The 18,017-nt window shown below is 42.5% G+C and overlaps 1 protein-coding gene across 13 annotated transcripts in view; it reads right to left on the reverse strand.

Annotated features, from left to right (window-relative positions):
- GRIP1 (glutamate receptor interacting protein 1) overlaps positions 1–18,017 on the reverse strand; it is a gene marked incomplete at its 5' end in the record, with an annotated part of 570,261 nt that overhangs the window by 58,817 nt on the left and 493,427 nt on the right. For all 13 annotated transcript variants that reach the window (XM_080935612.1, XM_080935622.1, XM_080935620.1 and 10 more), the window contains 3 exons: positions 5,878–5,958; positions 15,041–15,186; positions 15,802–15,988. In XM_080935612.1, the coding sequence (XP_080791738.1) occupies positions 5,878–5,958; positions 15,041–15,186; positions 15,802–15,988 (414 nt within the window). The remainder of the gene's footprint in view (positions 1–5,877; positions 5,959–15,040; positions 15,187–15,801; positions 15,989–18,017) is intronic.

Below are 18,017 nucleotides of genomic sequence, written 5' to 3' on the forward strand. Positions count from 1 at the left end.
TGCTTCCAGGTTCACAGGGCTTTAAAGCCTACCAATCAGATCACTACTATTAAATATTAATAGATTTTATATAGACACTCAGCTTTGGTAATAGAAAAAGAGAAGGACAATGTTGTATGATGATTAAGAAATGACACATGATGGTAGTATTGGCCAAAACTGAAGCCCTGGCTCTAACACTGCTGGGCTGATTGCTTGGGGACTTCTCTGCAACATAAGGAGAGTCACAATCTTTACCTGAGAGTTTCTATTGAAAGCATTGTGTGAGTCATCACAGTCAAAGTGCTTAGAGCTGTGCACAGAGGCACCCTGACTGCAGAAGAGATTATTGTTATTATTATCTGGCCACACTGAACTCACTTTCCCTCTCCAGTGTTTACAGGAAGCCTTCAATCTGTCATTTGTCACTGGCTTTACTGATCTGATCTTGCTCAGATATATGACTCTTCCAGAAAGAGTAACACATGATCACTCAATGCTTCGGGTTTGATTGGAATTGTCTGCAGAGCCCAATGCTTCTTCAGGTTTGCTTGGAACTGTCTGCGGAGCCATGCCCTTACTTAGCACAGATTTCCAGAACACCAACTATGGGCTAGGCATTTCTGCACCAGGCTCTGGCTGTGAGATCTCAGAGAAATCGATTTGGGGGGGGGGCAGAGCTCCTTACATCTCCTGAGGCGTTCTCTCATCAGAGATGTCACTTCTACTGAAGTAGCCATACCAGCATTCCACTGGATGGGGGAAGGTGGTGACTGACTGACGATAATAAATGGGTCAAGAGGGTGACCCATTATTACAAAGGAAGAGCAAAGATCATGCTCTGAAAAACCACAGACAAACAATAGTAGTACTTCCTTGGAATCTCAATCCAACTGGCGAAATAGATCTGAAAGGGAGGCGAGAGGCTGACATTGTGCTATTGTGTGTGACATTATGAAGGTTAAACTCAGTAGTGCCTGGTTCTAACTCACACTAAATAAAACTAATCTTAACTGAAGATCCACTTATGTCTCTAATGTCACTGTTCAGGCACATAGGCAGTGATACGTGTGTCACCTCCAAGATGTCTCAGGACTCAGCACAACCATAAATTTAGATAGCATTACAAAGTTGATATTCCTGAACCTCACAAGGGAACACTGTAATGATTTTCAGAATGTATGCATATGTTTCAATGTGTGTGTGTGTGTGTGTGTGTGTGTGTGTGTGTGTGTGTGTGTGCAGTCTATGTGTCTGTGTCTATGTGAAAGTCAGAGGACAAACTCATGTGTCACCATCTGTTATGTCCCGTACCTATTTTGAGAGGGTCTCATATTGACCTGGTGCTAACCAATTTAAATAGACAGGCTGCCCAGCAAACTTCAGGGGTCTCCATCTCTCCAGGGTTGGGATTCTAGGTGCATGATGCCATACCCTGCATTTTTACGTGGATTCTGAGTATAGAGCTTAGGTCCTTGTGCTTGATAGGCAAGAATTTAACAACTGAGCCATCTTGACAGCTCTTCCTTTTTACCCATGTCAAAATTTCGAGTTCATAAAATTTGGCTGGAAATTGTGCAGGAGTAAGTCTTCAATTTCCCGTTTCCCCAGATGCAAACAGAGATGATTCCTGCCTTTGAGGTGATTCATTTGTGATTTGATAGTGTGAAAGCAATTTCTTTCGGTAGAAGCCAGACTTGAGTTTTCATACGTGAAGCTAGCAATATGGAACATAGCAGTCTCTGGTGATACCGTGCAGGGGTAGTAAGCCATAGCTTCTCATTGGTCCTGAGTTTGCAGACAAACACTGCATACTTCAGTGTGCTGCATTGTTATGTTTTATGAATAGTTCCATCAATGATTGGTTTATTGGGGACCTATCTCCACATCCCTTTGAGGAATGCACACTTTCAGCTTTGGTTGATTCCACTTGGGAAATAGCATACTATTTTATCTTTCAATCTCAGCCATTCTCTGTTTACACTGTGTTATGATGAATCATGGGGGTTTGTTCTTCTCCTTGCTAGGTCATCTACATGGCCATATATCTTTCCTGCCTCTTCGTTCGTCCAACATAGTTTCTTACAAATAATCTTTGGAAGATCAGCATTTGCTATTCGCTCTAGCACGCCTGTGCCAACAGTGTCCACAAAGAAGTCAGGAAGCATCCAATTTCGTTCCTTTTCTGCAGAATTTAGATGCATTCCCTTGTTCTACAGACGTATCTAGCTTTCACTTTTGAAGGTAGAAGCTCATAAGCTTCTGAGAGGTTTTTGGAGAGACACTTGGTTTCACTGAGCAGGGGAAGTTATCTCACGGACTAATTCATTCTTAGCTTTCAGCTAATCCTACTGTCTTGAGCTGCATCCTCAATCTTATAGACCCCGAGTTGTGGATGCAACCAATTCTTGAGCCCTTAGGAAATATAAGGTGCATTTGGGTTCCCAAACAGTACATTATGGTCATCTATTTTTCTTTTCTTGGCATTCATCTAGGATTTGCCAATGGAAAAACTTCACATTTCTCATGTCAGGATCACATGTGCTGTCCATCCCTCAGTGCAATCTCAGAAGCATTAAAATCACCCTCGCTGGGAGAAGCCGATTTGTACAGGAAAGAGGAAAATTTGCTGTGCCTGTCACAGAGCCCTCCTCTAAGATTTTTATGAAAAAAAGAAAACTAAGCTTTTGTTTCTGCAGAGAATTCAGTCACATCAGAGAGGCCAGGCAATTCATTGCCTGCATAGAATGGCGCCTTTTGCTTTTCTGATCTAGGCTCTGGGAAGGTTCCTCGAATCAGATGGTGACAGGGCTGACCGGTGTGGAGACAGCAAAGCCAGTGTTCAGGCTGACAGAACTTGTTGGGATCTTTGTTTTGCCTTTTGTTAGCTTTGGATCTTTTTGGTAGTTACACAGCCCAACCACACCGTTTTACTCTGTAAAATGGGCCATCGAAGGGCTGCTGTGAGGTTTAAGAAAGAAAGCACATATCCTCACAGAATGTTGAGTCTGGCTTAGGAGAGAAAATCCCTGTTGCAAAGCTCAACAGACATGTCAGCATCAGAAAGTCTTCAGGGACAAGGACACACACAGGGCAGAGACAACCAAAGTCCTCTGACTTGACAAGCTGGTATCTTTGTTGGACAATGGGAGCTGTGATTTTGGCCTGGTTGGGGTTGGAGGGCACCAGGGTGTGGCTGTTCCTGTTAGTTTACTTGCTTCAACTACTATCCTGAGTCACTCTACAGAAACATAACATTAACAAAAGCAATGTCTGGTTCTAATGTACTGTGAATGTTTTTATCAAGAGCCCACGAAAATTGGCCTGAAACTGCTCACCACATACAGATTCAGAGGTGGTATTTTTTTTAACTCTATGTCTGGAGTGTAGCAGGACACACTGAGGGTTGTGTGACTCTCATGATGGAGGGCTACTTCCAAACGGGGGGGGGGGGGGAGGGGAATTTTGGACAAAGATGGTGAGAAAATTTTGTAAACCATGCAGGGCCTCAGTCACACTCAGAGCCCACGTGTGTTTGATAAGATGGTGCTTGCTTTTCCTGATAATATAATATAATATAATATAATATAATATAATAGTAGTGAATGCTATATTTAAAAACTGTATTTTACAATTTATTCTTTGAGAGTTTCATAATATATATTTTGGGGTGAACAATAGATTTTTGTTATCTAGAGATTTGTTTAAAGAATTTCACAGGGTTATTAGTAGAGTCTTGAATGATCACCATTTACCATGTGCTGAGGTTTCACAATTCATTTTGTTAATATATATGTATATATATGTATGAACATGTATGTACATATGTATATAGTCATATATATACATATACATTTATTCATATGTATATTTACATGTATGCACTGAACACATATATGTATATAAATGAACACATGTGTGCATGTGTATATATTCATATATGTACACACATGTATATATGCACATATGCATATGTATACATTATATATGTATAGATATGCATATACATATGTGTATATACTACACTGTATATGTATAGATATACATATATGTATGTGTATATGCATTTAATATGTTTAATTTTTACAGAGAGGGGCACTTGGGTCTCTCAGTTCTTGCTCTTCGTCATTTTTAAAATCTTTAATATATGCATTAGTCCACTTAGCACTTTGTCTTCACAATCTTATTCCAACGCTTCTTCCTTGGGGGACATGGGGCTTAGAAAGCCATTACTGATGAAGACGCCTCATCACTCCACACAATGGATCTGTGTGTGTGGGACCTGAACGGGGCCTTCAGGCAATTACATGCTGCTTGCTGTGAATCCAAATCTCAGCTGGCCTTTTTGTTGTTTTTCTCTTGCAGTCAAGTCTGTTTTCCTGACTTGCTAATTAATAGTATTTCCCGGGAAGAAAGAGGCTCAGGATCTCAACAGTTGCTGTGTAAGCACAGTTGGAGCTCTGAGGCAAAAGGCCTGTGTGAGAACCTGTGCGTCCCTGCCCCACCTGGAGCAGAGCTACGCTCACACTTCACACAGCTGTCTGTGCGAGCTAATACTCAGGACTTCCCTGGAGCAGCTTGTGGGCATTTACACCGTTGACATTAAAACAGTTGTAACACAATCCTGCCGTGGAATGGGAGTCTTCCAGACACCTTCTTTCCACGAGTGTCTTATTACACCCAAAACTGCTTCAATCTCCAAGTTTACTTAAGAGCATGTTTTTTTCTTTTCCTTTGATCATTTAATGTAAATAGTTATCCTTAAAAGGTATAGAAGTCAAAGCTTGATTTGTTCAATATCCATAAAAATGGAGGGCTGAGGAGACACTACATAAAGTGCTTGCGGAAAAAACAGGAGGACACAATTTTGATCCGAGAAAAGACATACAGAAGCCAGGCTCAAACAATGTGGTTACAAGATACATAGTATCTCTAATTGGATCCTATCTGTAATGGGTTACAGATACACAGTAGACTCAAAGAGAGTCCTAAAATACATAAATATTTTTGAATTATTGTTTCTTGTCTTCATTAGACAGCAGTGTAGGATATAAAAATATAAAGAATCCTATCTGTATATTTCTGTTTATCTAATTATTCATCTAATAATTTATACATTGGCATGTGAGAAATATAGAAAATTTGCTGGGCAGCATTCAAAGTACATGGATGTTACTTTACTTGAGACCTAGTCCTATACGCCATAGAAATCTTACTTCCATTTATATTGTTTTCTTTTCTCCCTCTCTCTTCTCTTCTCTCTCTGTTTCCCTATGTATATCTCTGTGTCTTTGTCTGTCTTTCTATATATGTATGTGTAAATGTATCTCTCTGTGTGTATTTGTGTGTGCATGTGTGTGTGTGCAAGTTTATTTGTATACATTCCTGTGAAAACCAGAGGTTGACACCAGATAACCTCTTCAATTGCCTTCTACATTTTTAATTTTTGAGACAGAATTACTCACTGAAGTTGGAGTTCACTGATCTAGCCAGACTTTCTGGACAGCAAGTCTAAGAGCTCCTCCTGTCTCAAGCTCCTGAATACTGAGATTATCAATGTATTCTTCTGTGCCCAGCTCTTTCCATGAATGCTTGGGTTGTTTACTCAGATCCTTATGTTTACATAGCAAGCACTTGACCAACTAAGCTCTCTTCTGAGCCTTTATGTCCATTTTATAGATAGAGAAATACAACAGCAGAGAGAACTTGAAGCATCTTATTTCCCTCACACAGCTATCAGATGCTGGCTGTTCACCTGGTTCCAAAATTTCATATGGTAATTCTGGAACTAGTAAAGAAAATGTAAAACATTCACCACACCTGTAAACCTGTTGGCAACAGAATTCTACAGCATCTTTGAACCCTACTTATGTTTTAAGAAAAGTCCATTTTACTTACAACTGATGGTTATTCCAAGTTCCACACTGTGTTTCTTAGGCAATTTTACATGAAATGTTCCACTACTTGGGATGACAGACTCTGTAATTTCAAAACAGAAAATAATGTTTAGAGAACACAGAAAACACTGGATCTTAAAATAGCCTTCCGTATTAAAACATTTCTATCCTGGAGATGGATGGAGTAATAAAGACTCAGAAAGTTTTAACTTAACATTCCATTACAGGGGGAGTCTCCTTTAGACTCAGGCAAACAACTCACAAGTCTCAGGAAGTCCCTAAAGCTTATAAGACTACCAAGGCCTTGTGACTCCTAAGATTATCTAAACAGAAGGAACATCTTGAGAGATAGAAAACTGATCCTAGTTCTTGAGCTGTGTAAATGTTGTAAAGTTAGGTCCAGTGTCACAACTTGCATGAGTTACTAATATGTTGGAGTAAGCTTTTCAGTGATCAGCTGTTTTTGAGGTATCTGTGCTCCTGAAAGTAACACTCATACTCCTAGAGGTAATCACATTAAATTCATTAATTTTTCAACTTGGAGTTCCATAGATCATTGTCGTCTCTGTCACTGGTGCCCTATCTGGGATCTATAACTGTGACTTTCTGAGGCTATCAGGATTTCTACTTTAACGCTCCACTGACCATGATGTTGGTGTCCTCAGATCTGTACCTTTCTGATTGAAACCCTCAGCACCTCCAGGACTTTCACCCTCAGACAGCTGCACCTTTCACACCCCCACTTCAGGTCTCTAGCTGGCAGTCAGAGGCTCTTCTGTCACCAACTGTCATTTCCTGTGTGAGTAGGACTACTTTGCACACCATACAATTCTTTGTCAATCTCATGGGATGAATTCAGCCACAAGTACCCATCATCTAAGACCCTTGTAATAGTATGGAGAGAGCAAAAGAAACAGCAGAAGAGGAGGATTGTGGGGGTGAGCAAACCAACCCCCCTCTTACTGCTTCATGAATTTCACCAAAGCCTAGCTCACCCTCCAATAAGTGAAGATGTAACTCAGGCTGGGATGCAGGTGGAACTACTGAGCCCTCAGGCACCTAGTCCAGACTTCACTGTGTAAAGTATTTTGCATAGCTGCACAGCAGAGGCAAAAGTTAGAAAAAAAAAGTTAAGAGTCCTCCTTTTCTCATTCTGCCTTAAATTGTTCTTGGCCTTTTGTCTTTTCCCTTGAGAAGTTTAAGCAGTAAACTTTTTACAAGCCCAGAATCTGATCTTCCAATTTGGAAGGTTCACCACAGAGTGTTAAACTAGAGAACACAATAAAAATGTGATTTCCCTCAGCCCCTCTGGGCTGCTAGAAAGTCACCTGTAAAAAAGACCCCAAATTGCTCATCTGTTACAGTGGCACAACATGGCCTTTCCTCCCAGCATTCTCCTTCCCCTGTTCTGACTTCAGAAGGGTGAGCAAATCTGCTGATATCTGTAGTTCCCCTTGGTCTTCAAAAAAATCTCTCTGGGTCCAGGCCAGAGTCTCAGACTGACTTAATATATTTGCCTTCTGTTTTCTTCAATGAACACTTGGAAGTACCAGGAAGTGAAGCTGCACATATTTACTTATTTATTTATTAAGAATTTGTATGCTTCCCATTTTCTGATGTTATAATAAAAAATGAAATCTCCCTCTAGGTAGAGATAACCCCTTACCCCCTGATTGTGAGTTAATTCACTCTGGCAGGTCAAAGATCTGTCTAGGGGACCATCCCTAGGAAGGTGGATTCAAGTAAAGATAAAAATAATATACTTTGCCTTCCCAGAATTCCTGCTTCCTAGTGCAGCCCTTGTGAGCCATCCTGGAGTTTAAGGTTGCCTTTGTTTTCTGTGTTAATAGAAAGGCCTAACTATTATCCTTTCTTCCCTCTTTCTCCTGTCTGTGAGCCAGAGCCTAACTATGCCTTTCAATTGCTTAATGCTTTAGGCTTTCTTATTTTCTACAAGTCCCCCCCCCTTTTTTTTTCACCATATGACCTACTACCTGCCTCTGGGTGGCTAATGTCCCCGTCAACATATCCTCCCATTCTCCTCCCTCCATTCTAGGAGCTGCAAGATATCAAGCTTGCTTACTCTGAGGTTTCTACTTTAAATTCTAATCAACTGTGTTCACCCCTCTGTCTTACTTTTTCCCCCCATTAAGAACTCCAAAAGGGAACCTTCTTTTTCCTCATACCAGATGTCGACTCTGATAAGAGGCCCTGAGATTTCAGGTGACGTTTCTTTCCTAGTTTTGAATTCTTCTATCGGCTCAGAATATGAGCCATTCCTGCCACCCCAGACAGACAGCATATTATACAAAACTTGAGCCCAATAATTATTCCAGTCAAGCAAAAGACTTCAAAAAGACTGGCTAATTGTGATGCGCCGAGGCAGAAAGAGAAATGAAGTAAGTAATAATTTTGACTTTCTGATGTCAGATCTGTTGGTGCATATCATAATCATTTCCCAAATATTTCTTCCTCCCCTGCCTGCCCTCAATCCCTTTTTCAAACCCCGATCATTCAACATTCTTAAGACAGAAGATACCTTCTCTCCGTCCCCCTAAGAAAGCGTTTAAGAATTTGGAGTTAAGAAGAAAAGCGGGAGCAGCAGGTTTGGATGTGTTTGATTTACCCGCATCAAATCTGCAAGAAATCTGCAGAAAGAAACAGGACATAAAGAAAGCACTGTGCAAACAGAGAAAACAGGGTCTTGGACAGTGCCAGGCTCAGGCACATTGGAGTGGAGCCTGCACTGCCAAAGGCCATGATTTCAGAAAACCCCCCTTTTCGCTGAAAGCAACTGGGGTACATTTCTGTTGCAGTAACTGAACGATAAAGATATTGGTGCCATAGGGGAAGATGGTGTGGGAGAGAGCAGAAATCTGCCATCTGACTGCTCCTAGGCATAGCCAGAATACTCGGTTTAATTGCTTAGATAAAGCCAACAAGTATTCCAATAGAAGGCACAGCGCATCATTATTTGAGGACCCGTCTTCTATAGGTGTGGCTTTCCGAGAAAACAGAAGAGCCACAAAACGCGTGTTTATATTTTTGCCTCTGCGCGTGCATATAACTCCCGAAAGAGACATCTGGAATCACAGAGCCCAGAATCACAGACTGAGAATTGTTGCTACTGAACCTGTTGGTTTCCTAACACTGTTAACTCTTTTTCGTTTATTTGCATGGTGTTGAGCCCGCCCCGTGTGTGTGTGTGTGTGTGTGTGTGTGTGTGTGTGTGTGTGTGTGTGTGTTGGTTTTCTGGACATGGAAGCTCTGGATATTGACCTCAGCCTTGGCAGCAAGCACTTCTATTCATGGAACCATCTGGCTTGCTTGTTTTTATAAAATTCTAATGCAGGAGAATTTGACCATGATTCACACCACTAATGACATTAGAGGGGATATCACACCTTCCTGGAAAACAGTGATGGATCGCTTTCGACTGTTCGTGATTTGGGGAAACCACACTGGCAAATGGGGGTCAGCTACTAACTCTCCTGGGTCAGGCTGTAGCCTCCTTTTCATCTTTACAAGCCAGCGTGATATATTTTATATTTGAGTATTTCCCCTATACAATTATTTGGTTGTTAAAGCAAAGGCATATTTAATTTGGAGTTCATAAACAAATATTGTTAATGGGGAGGAGAAGGTTCCATTATTTGGACAAACAACAGGTTTAAGCATCAGCGGATACAATTCTGCGAACAAACGATGTTTATTTTTTAAGACCCTTGTGATTACTTTGCACTTCTCCGGTTTTGCTCCAACTTTGTGAGGACTATAATTAAAAACACATCTGGGTAAAGGGGCTTCCTTCTTTGCCATTGGTCTGCTTTTCTGCCTGAAGCATTTACTGTAGCGCAGTAAGATATCCACCGTATCCTAATTTATCAGCGTGGGCACCCCCGTGAGGAATGTGAATGATTAACTCTCTCCGACTCGGATGGAGCACTGGGCTCCAGTCGACGGAGAACAGCCCCTTGTACTGAGACTTCTTCCCAGAGCAAATTACCTGCAGAGTTGAAGTGGGAACGTTAAGGTCTTGTAGTCATCACCATATAGATCGTCATTTAAAAGAGCTGAATGTGAGAACGGGGGGGGTGGGCTCTAAATGTGTAAAATCATGTGTATGGGAAAGGATTCCAATAAAAAAGTGTGAATGACTTAAAGTTCAGTTTGGCAGAGCGGTGGCGTGGAGCATCTTCAACTTCAAATGCCTTTCTACTGAACCGACCACGGCGTTGTTCGCATAGCAGGGCTTGTTTCAAGGGAGAGATTTAGGGGGGAGCCTAAGCCCACCCACCCACCCATCATTTAAAATATTTATTAAAGAGAGATAACTGATCACTGAAAGCCAGGGGCTGGAACATTCATCTTGATGTATAAAATATTCTGGGGCAGAACTGTGGATATATGTGGCTTACATCCAGGCAATTAGGCACAAATCCAGAAGGCCAGGCTTGACAGGGCCTGCATCCACACATTTCCTATCTGGGTCCCAAGTTATTAAATGAAGAAACAGGTTTTGTTTTCTTCTTCTTCAAATTCTAAAAGTTTTCAGTTGTGATTCCTGTGTATCAGGAATGATTACCTGAAGTCCTTTCCTGAGGGTTTGAGCGCTGCTCCTGTATCCACCAGGAGAATACTGCTATCGATTATTGATGTCTGCCACAGCAAAGGCAGACAGAATAACAGATAGGAACACAGTTTTTTTTTCTGAGCCTAGTATAGATGACCTAAAATATCTATTTTTGTGACTTTTATTAGAGCAAGTTGGATACTGAATAAAGTATGCTTAATAAATACAGTTCCTGCTTTCTGGGAGCTCAGAGTTAAGATATTAAAGTATTAAATCAACAAATATTAAAAATATATGTGTGCATATTAAGGATTCATGAGACACTAAGCAAATTTCTGTGACAAATGAAATAAAATGGATTTATAACGTGAGCAAATGCTTAGATACTGCGATATTGTTTACAAAGATGGCCAAACTGTGCTGGTCTTTGCACGGCTGAGGTGCAGTATGCAGTTGCTGCCAAGTACCCTGTGGTGCCCAACACAACCTTCTCCCTACATCCCAGGTACAGGAAGCCAGCTCTGATGGTTTCTTGGTGGCCATCTCTAATATCTCTTCTAATAATCTTATTTAGCAAATTTCTAAGCAAAGAGGCAGTTAATAGAGGAAAGATGGCTGTACTTCAATAGATTGGGGGGCCTACCCTTCTCTTTACTAGGACCCAGAGTTTCCCTACCAGAACCTCAGTTTTCCCTTTCATATATAAAATGGAGGAATGGGATTGTAATAATTCATTACTAATTTTTTTATCGCGATGGTTAAGTATACTCTGGGGCCACTGGACTCCTTGTTTGATGACCAAACCTCCTCTGCCAACTGATTCTTAAGAGGGCTTTCCACCCAAGTCCTGCTTGGACACAGGAATCTGAAGGCACATGCTTTGGAAAAGGCAGACTGTAGGAGAAAGCAGCCCCAAGAGAACAGGAGCCCCAGGGAGAGTGAATTCAAAACTAATTCTGACTGGAACAGAAATTCACAACCAAGTTTCCTCATGGAGACATGAGTATTTCATTAATTCCTCCCTTCATTGCTTCACAGAGAACAGACTGAGGCCTCTCCATATTCTAAGTAGCACTTGCATACTAGACATGCATTTGCAGCCTAAAACCACAAAATCCCTGATGTCATTGGGTTTTTATCCTACTGGAGAATAAACATTAATACAAAATAATACCTGAGTTCTAGGCTAGGAAGAATTGTAAATGAAGGCCCAGGGAGAGAGAAGGCTTTTATAAACGAAGGCCTACATGACTTAAGCAAAAACCCAGGCATGTAAGAGCATCCTGGAGGGCTGCTATAAGGATGCACTGTGGACTGTGATTGACACTTGGGGTATCACATTGCTCCCAGCCTGAAAGCTTTGAGAGCCAATGACATGAAATTTCCATTGGAATTTCACCCCTCATTCTGAATGACATCAGCAGCTTCGCTGCCTGGAATTTTGCCTGCTCATCAGGCTCCGAACCGTCACCCCTCTCCTGTACCCTCTCTGACTACACACACTGCTTCCTCGAGACGCCCACTTCTTGCAAGTCCACTGCCCTCCTTCCATTGGGCCAACCCACTATCGATTCCCACCATAAGTCATCTTAAATTGTTCTTTGAACGCATATTGCCATACTTAGGAGTATGGCCTGGGGAACTGGGCACCTCTAGCACCCACCCTGTGCCTCTACTTTCTATCGACATAACAACAGTAACTTCTGCCAATGCCATCCTATAGATTAGATGATCTCTGACACTCAGTTCTTGGATATCAGTGGACCAGAACATAGGCGCTCTCACACTGTGATGGGCACTGTAGCAGCCTCACGGTTCATCATCTAATGTCCTAGCAACAATGCCACCCTCCTTGACTGCAGCCCTTCTGCTGAGCTTTCTCTGCCAGTCTCAAACTCTGGCTTCATCTGATAATCTATTTCTCTGCTTTTATTCTTTGGTTGACGATATTCTATAAACCCAACAAAACCAGGGCTGGAGAGTTGGCTCAGTGGTTAAGAGCACTTGCTGTCCTTGCAAAGGACTCGGGTTTGATGTCTAGCACCCACATAGAGACTCACTGTCCTCTTAGGTACCAGGCGCACATGTGGTACACAGACATACACACAGGGAAAATACTCATATGCACAAATAAAATATCTAACAAAAACAAACAAACAAACAAACGAAAAGCAACAAAATCAAAACACACCAACAAAAGAATAGAACACTACTTCCCCATGAAAGTTGAGGGAGATAAACAGACAATGCCATAGTGGTTTGAATATGCTTGGCCCAGGGAGTGGCACTATTAAAAGATGAGGCCTTGTTGGTGTAGGTGTGACCTTGTTGAAGGAAGTGTGTTACTGTGAAGGTGGGCTTTGAGACCCTCCACTTAGCTGCCTGGAAGTCAGTCTTCCCCAGATTACCTCTGAACAAATGAAGAACTCTCAGCTCCTCCAGCGCTATGTCTGCCTGGATACTGCCATGCTCTTGCCTTGATGATAATGGACTGAACCTCTGAGCCTTTAAGCCAGCTTCAATTAAATATTGTTGTTTATAAGAGTTGCCTTGGTCATGGTGTTTCCTCACAGCAATGGACACCCTAGCTAATACAATGACTTTAACGATCATTGACCCACTGGCCATTTCTTTGTTCTTCTCTATATCCAGATACCCTCCTCAGTCCCCCATCCTCCAAGAGGAAACTCCAACACTTCTCCAGGTACTTCTCCCACATTGTAATAGCCACATAACCCTTCAAGTTCCTCCTCTTCCAGCCATTCTGTCTCTACTCTGATTGGCTGTGAGCTCCTCCAGGATATACACTGGTACTTCTTATTTTCTCTTCTAATGATCTGAACTCAGCAGCATCTAATTCTGGATGAAGACATGCATAGATTGGTATTTCCCCTCTCAGGTTAGCAGTAGACCTGGCACCACCTACTGAAAATAGAACTCTTACCACTGTCTCCAGATGACTCTCTTCTAGGGTTCTTATAAGATCCGACAGAAATTCTTTATCAGGATGCTGCACATCTGCCAGACTCTGACATCTTCAAGCCCTTCCTCAAAATACAAACTCAAACCCTACTCTTACTCCCTCCCTGTGTGTTCCAGCAGCCATCCACATTGCAAGCTTATCCCTCTGGCTCAGCTTCTTCATGCTCCCTGCTCTCTGCCTGGAAGGCTCTTCTCCCAGGCTCTTGACTTATGCCTTTTTCCCGCATGGATCTCTGCTCGAATGAATGTCACTTCCTAAGAGACTCTTTCTATGAACCAGCTCCCTTCCGGTCATCCTGTGATTCTCTACTTACAGTCACAACCTCAGTGCTAATTGTTTTTGAAACTAAATTTTGGTCTCTCTGAAAGGGTATATGATGATAGGACCGTTTTCTTTTTCCTGCCTACTATTTCATTTGCACTGTGTTAGAGAGTCACAACAGCAAGTATTTGTTGGCCTATGATCCCTGTTTCTAAAGGTATGCCTCTACTGATTGGTAAAAGATTCTGAATATGCAGTGGTCATACTTTGCTATGTGAAGACCAAGCAACCTATCAACCAACCAACATTCCTTCCTCTCTCCCTCCTTTCTGTCTTTCTTCAGTGGTTCTGGATATCAAATCAAGGGCCATTGTGCATGCTGGGCAAACTTGGTACCACTGAGCTACCTTGACAGCTAATGACTTTCTATCTATCGTTTGTCTTTCTGTCTGTTGGCCTGCCAACTTATCATCTATGATGACATGAAAACAGAGGGGTCTATTCAGGAGGGGAGTGGAATAACAAGAAATAGAAAGGGTAGTGGGAGCGATTATGAGCAAAATCTATATATGAAGATGGAACAAGAAACTCATTATCTTGTATACTAACAAAAGCGGGGGGGGGGGGGAGGGAAGTGGAGACCAACAAAATAAAGTAGAATACCCCAGGGTCACTTTAGCCAATATCCATACTCCCTTCCTGCCTCTGACACCTAAGGTTTCTCTTTTTTACCCACAGGTTCTCCACATACACATCTTGCTCATTAGTCACATGGCCACAAGATTACTTCCATGTCTGTATTTAGAGATGATTTTGCTCATCTGTTAGAATCCCCTTGACCTGGAGTTGTCCTTGTCATTTCTCGCGAGTGTCGGGTGTAATTCTCTTCACTTCCAAAGACCAAGTATTCATCTAGGGGACTTGTGTCCATTTGCTTCATGAGTTTTCATTGCTCCCTGCCTGACTCTCACATGTTCTGTGCAGCAGGAAGTTTACACAGGGTGTTTTTGTTTCAGGGTCTAAAGACTCTAGTTTCTCTGGCACAAAGCTGCAAAGCCAGAAAGAATAAAGGTGATGTAAAGGTGGATATCAGTTATTAGTTTTGTCACATTCATTCTCCATTGTTCCTGTGTGGACACTTTAATGAATAATACAAGCAATTCAAATTGACATCATAAGCATCTTAAATAAAACTTGCTGTGTGTGTGCATGTATATAAACATATATGCACATATGTATATGTATGTACACACACATAGCTGATGTGTCTTTCTGCCACATCACTGATATGACTATTGTATGTAACCATCTCCTATGTCTATCAAGGACTCAAGGCTCAGATCTTACCTGCAACATCAAACTCGATTTCCAGTGTGACTTTGCTCGTGATGGAAGAGTCTCGTAGGAGCTGATTGGCTTCCTCAAAGGTGCTGTCTTCTGTTGGGATGCCATTAATGGCCATGACTCTGTCTCCAATCTGTAGCACACCGCATCTAGTTCAGAACCACACGTGAGAGGCGATAGTTAGAGGAAACAATCATGGGGTTGAACTCGCCCACCCTGCCTCATTTACTCTTTGCAAAACAGCATAACCATTTGATCTCGTTGAGCTGATGCTATTGGTGAGTAGGTTTGCTGCAATGCCCTGCACTCTTGAATCCCATAGTTACGATTGTGGACAATGGGTTCCTAAGTATCCCACGGAATTAATTAATAATTCATAACTATGATAGCATGATAATCTGACCAGAGTGAACAGATAGTAAAGATAAACCTACATTCCTGCAATGCAGAGACATAACTTCAGGTGACCTTTAGCCATTTTTTAAATAGATTTGTCTCCGTAACTAATACAGCCTCTAGTTTTCCAATGAGCACAACCTGCTAAATAAAATCACTTGTGCCCATAATCCTTCTGAAACCTGATCAAGAACATAAAATTTTATCATCAGAATAGAGAGTTCATTACATTTTTTTTTTTTTTTTTTTTTTTTTTTTTTTTTTTTGCCTTCCCTGCACCAAGCCCTGTTCCATAATTTATTGGTTATTCACAAAGAGCTGGTGCCAGCAATGCAGGGCGGAAAGGCTTCTGGGAGAGAATACGTCACCTCTCTGCTGGGCTGTCAGCTTCGATGTAGGAAATCAGAGGCGGGGAGGAGAGCGTTTCTGTGGCAAACACGCTGCCCTGCAGTTGAATCCCAAAGCCAGTGACGGGATCCGCCGTCAGCACAACCTCTGTGGTCTCAGTGTGAACAACCTGTCCAGCCAATCCCACAGTGCTAGAGGCTAAAGACACTAGAGGGACAAACAGGAAGAAAGGGTGGGTTCAAGCAGGTGTCAGCATTTCCAGAATAGAAGATGTCTAAATAGAAGCTCATCTGCAATTGGAGGGAGTTTACATGCTGGTCTTACAGCTGAAAGTTGGGTCCCAGCTGAAAAGAGTAAGCGCATCTCCCAGTTTCTTATGCCAGAGTCAGGACCAGGGTAGCAACTCCATGCTCCCAGAAACTAGGAAGAGACTATAGGAAGAGCTTCCAGCCTTAGAGTCAGGGTGTGTCATCTAGTCCTGGGCTGTACAAATGAGCATCAACTGAGGACTGGGGAGGGTCTTTCCATTTCTGTGTGTCTGTCTTCTCTCTGCAAGGAGAACCGGGACGTTGTGCCTGAGTTTTCTCACTTCAGCCATATGTGATTGTGAACGAGGCAACCTTCTGTTTTGAGGAAACAATCTCTGTGACCCCAGGGATGATGAGGCTGTACTGGTCCCCGACCTTTCTCCAGTACTGACTGGGCATGGTGAGTCATTTGAACTTCAGATAGTCCTCTTGTCCCCAAATTTTTATTCTAGCTTAGCCTCCAGTCACCTGTTGCTGCCCATTTAATTCACTTCTCTGGTACTCATGAAAGTCTCTAGCCAGATCCCCCTCCCCAATCCTGAAAGGACAACTCCATTTCCAGATGTTTTTCATTGCTGTGCCCACAAGATTTGGCCTCTTGTGCTTGAACAAGCTATCTGCCTGCAAGGGTCCTGTGCTTTTGGTTTCCCTAGTCAGATAAGGAATGGTAGAGCATTGCCCACACTCTGAATTTCTCTCTGAGAACGGGGTCAGTCCCTACCAGGCTTGGGCCTACCAAACTCCATAGAGACAAAGGTTACATTATGATAAATCCCCTTTAGGTTTCTGTCACCCCAGTTAAAGAACTGGCTTTCCAGAGATCACCTGATTTGCACTCTGCTAATTTAGCTCTATGCCTGGAGCTCCCCCTGTACCCCAGCACTTTTTCCTTGTCATTTTCCCTCCCCTCTCCCCCTGAATGGAGCTATATAATCTAGCCCTGCTATTCAATAAATGAGCTGTCCTCTGCACCAGTCCCTGGGGGACATTCGTAACTGCCATTCTCCCTGCCGCCATTCGCCATTCATGCCACGGAGACCCTGCTCCTCAGCTCCTCTGTACCCCGAGACTGCTGGTACAAAACACTGATAGGGAGCAGGGAACCACAGCGCTGAAATGTCGCTTTGTCCACAATGGCTCTTTAGCTGCCAACTTTAATTGAAAGATCTTCCTAACCCTCCTCCAGCTGAAACCCATTTCCATTCTCTTCCAGGACAGAGAGAGCTTTTTGATACCTTCACTCACTCACAACCCGTTCCCTCCTCAAACTGCTCTTTTAAATTCCATATTCTATCCTTATTCCTGTAGCCTGATCTGCACGCTTGCTTTTCTGTTTCTCCTAATTCCCCCCGTTTCTTCATGGACTTCATTCTCCCGAATCCTAACTTTAACCACTAGCCTACCCTGTCCTATCATGGCGACAGCCTTCTGACATACTGGCTCTGTGGCTCTTCACTTCTCTGTGTCCTTTACTAGAAATTCCATCCTTCTTCAGTTTTCTGTCAGCACAGCCAGTGGCCACACCCCATCTTCCTTTAAAGATCCCTCAAGACTTTGATATTTGAACCCTTTCCTTTAAGTCATATACTGTATTAATGACTTTGCCAGCTCCTCCAGTAGAAGTCAACTCTATGGAAGTTGTAGGCAGGTTTCCTGTTGCTTGTCTCGAGGCCTACAGACTTTTCACACAATACTATATGCCATGGGGACAAACCTTTGTATTTCTAAATGCAAACAAGACTCCAAAGTTCTCCACAGCCTCAGGTGAGAGCCTGGAGCCTGTAGTTGTAAGCCATCACCCTCCCAGTTGCCTTCCATTTCTATTTTTTCTCTCCACTCCGTGCTTGGAAGCCTGGGGACCACTTCAGTGGCTCATCTGTGACAATCTCAGAGATTCGTAAGCACTGCCTGATCCCTGAGGCTCTACG

Source organism: Micromys minutus (genome assembly GCF_963924665.1).
Source record: "Micromys minutus genome assembly, chromosome: 22".
NCBI lineage: Eukaryota > Metazoa > Chordata > Mammalia > Rodentia > Muridae > Micromys > Micromys minutus.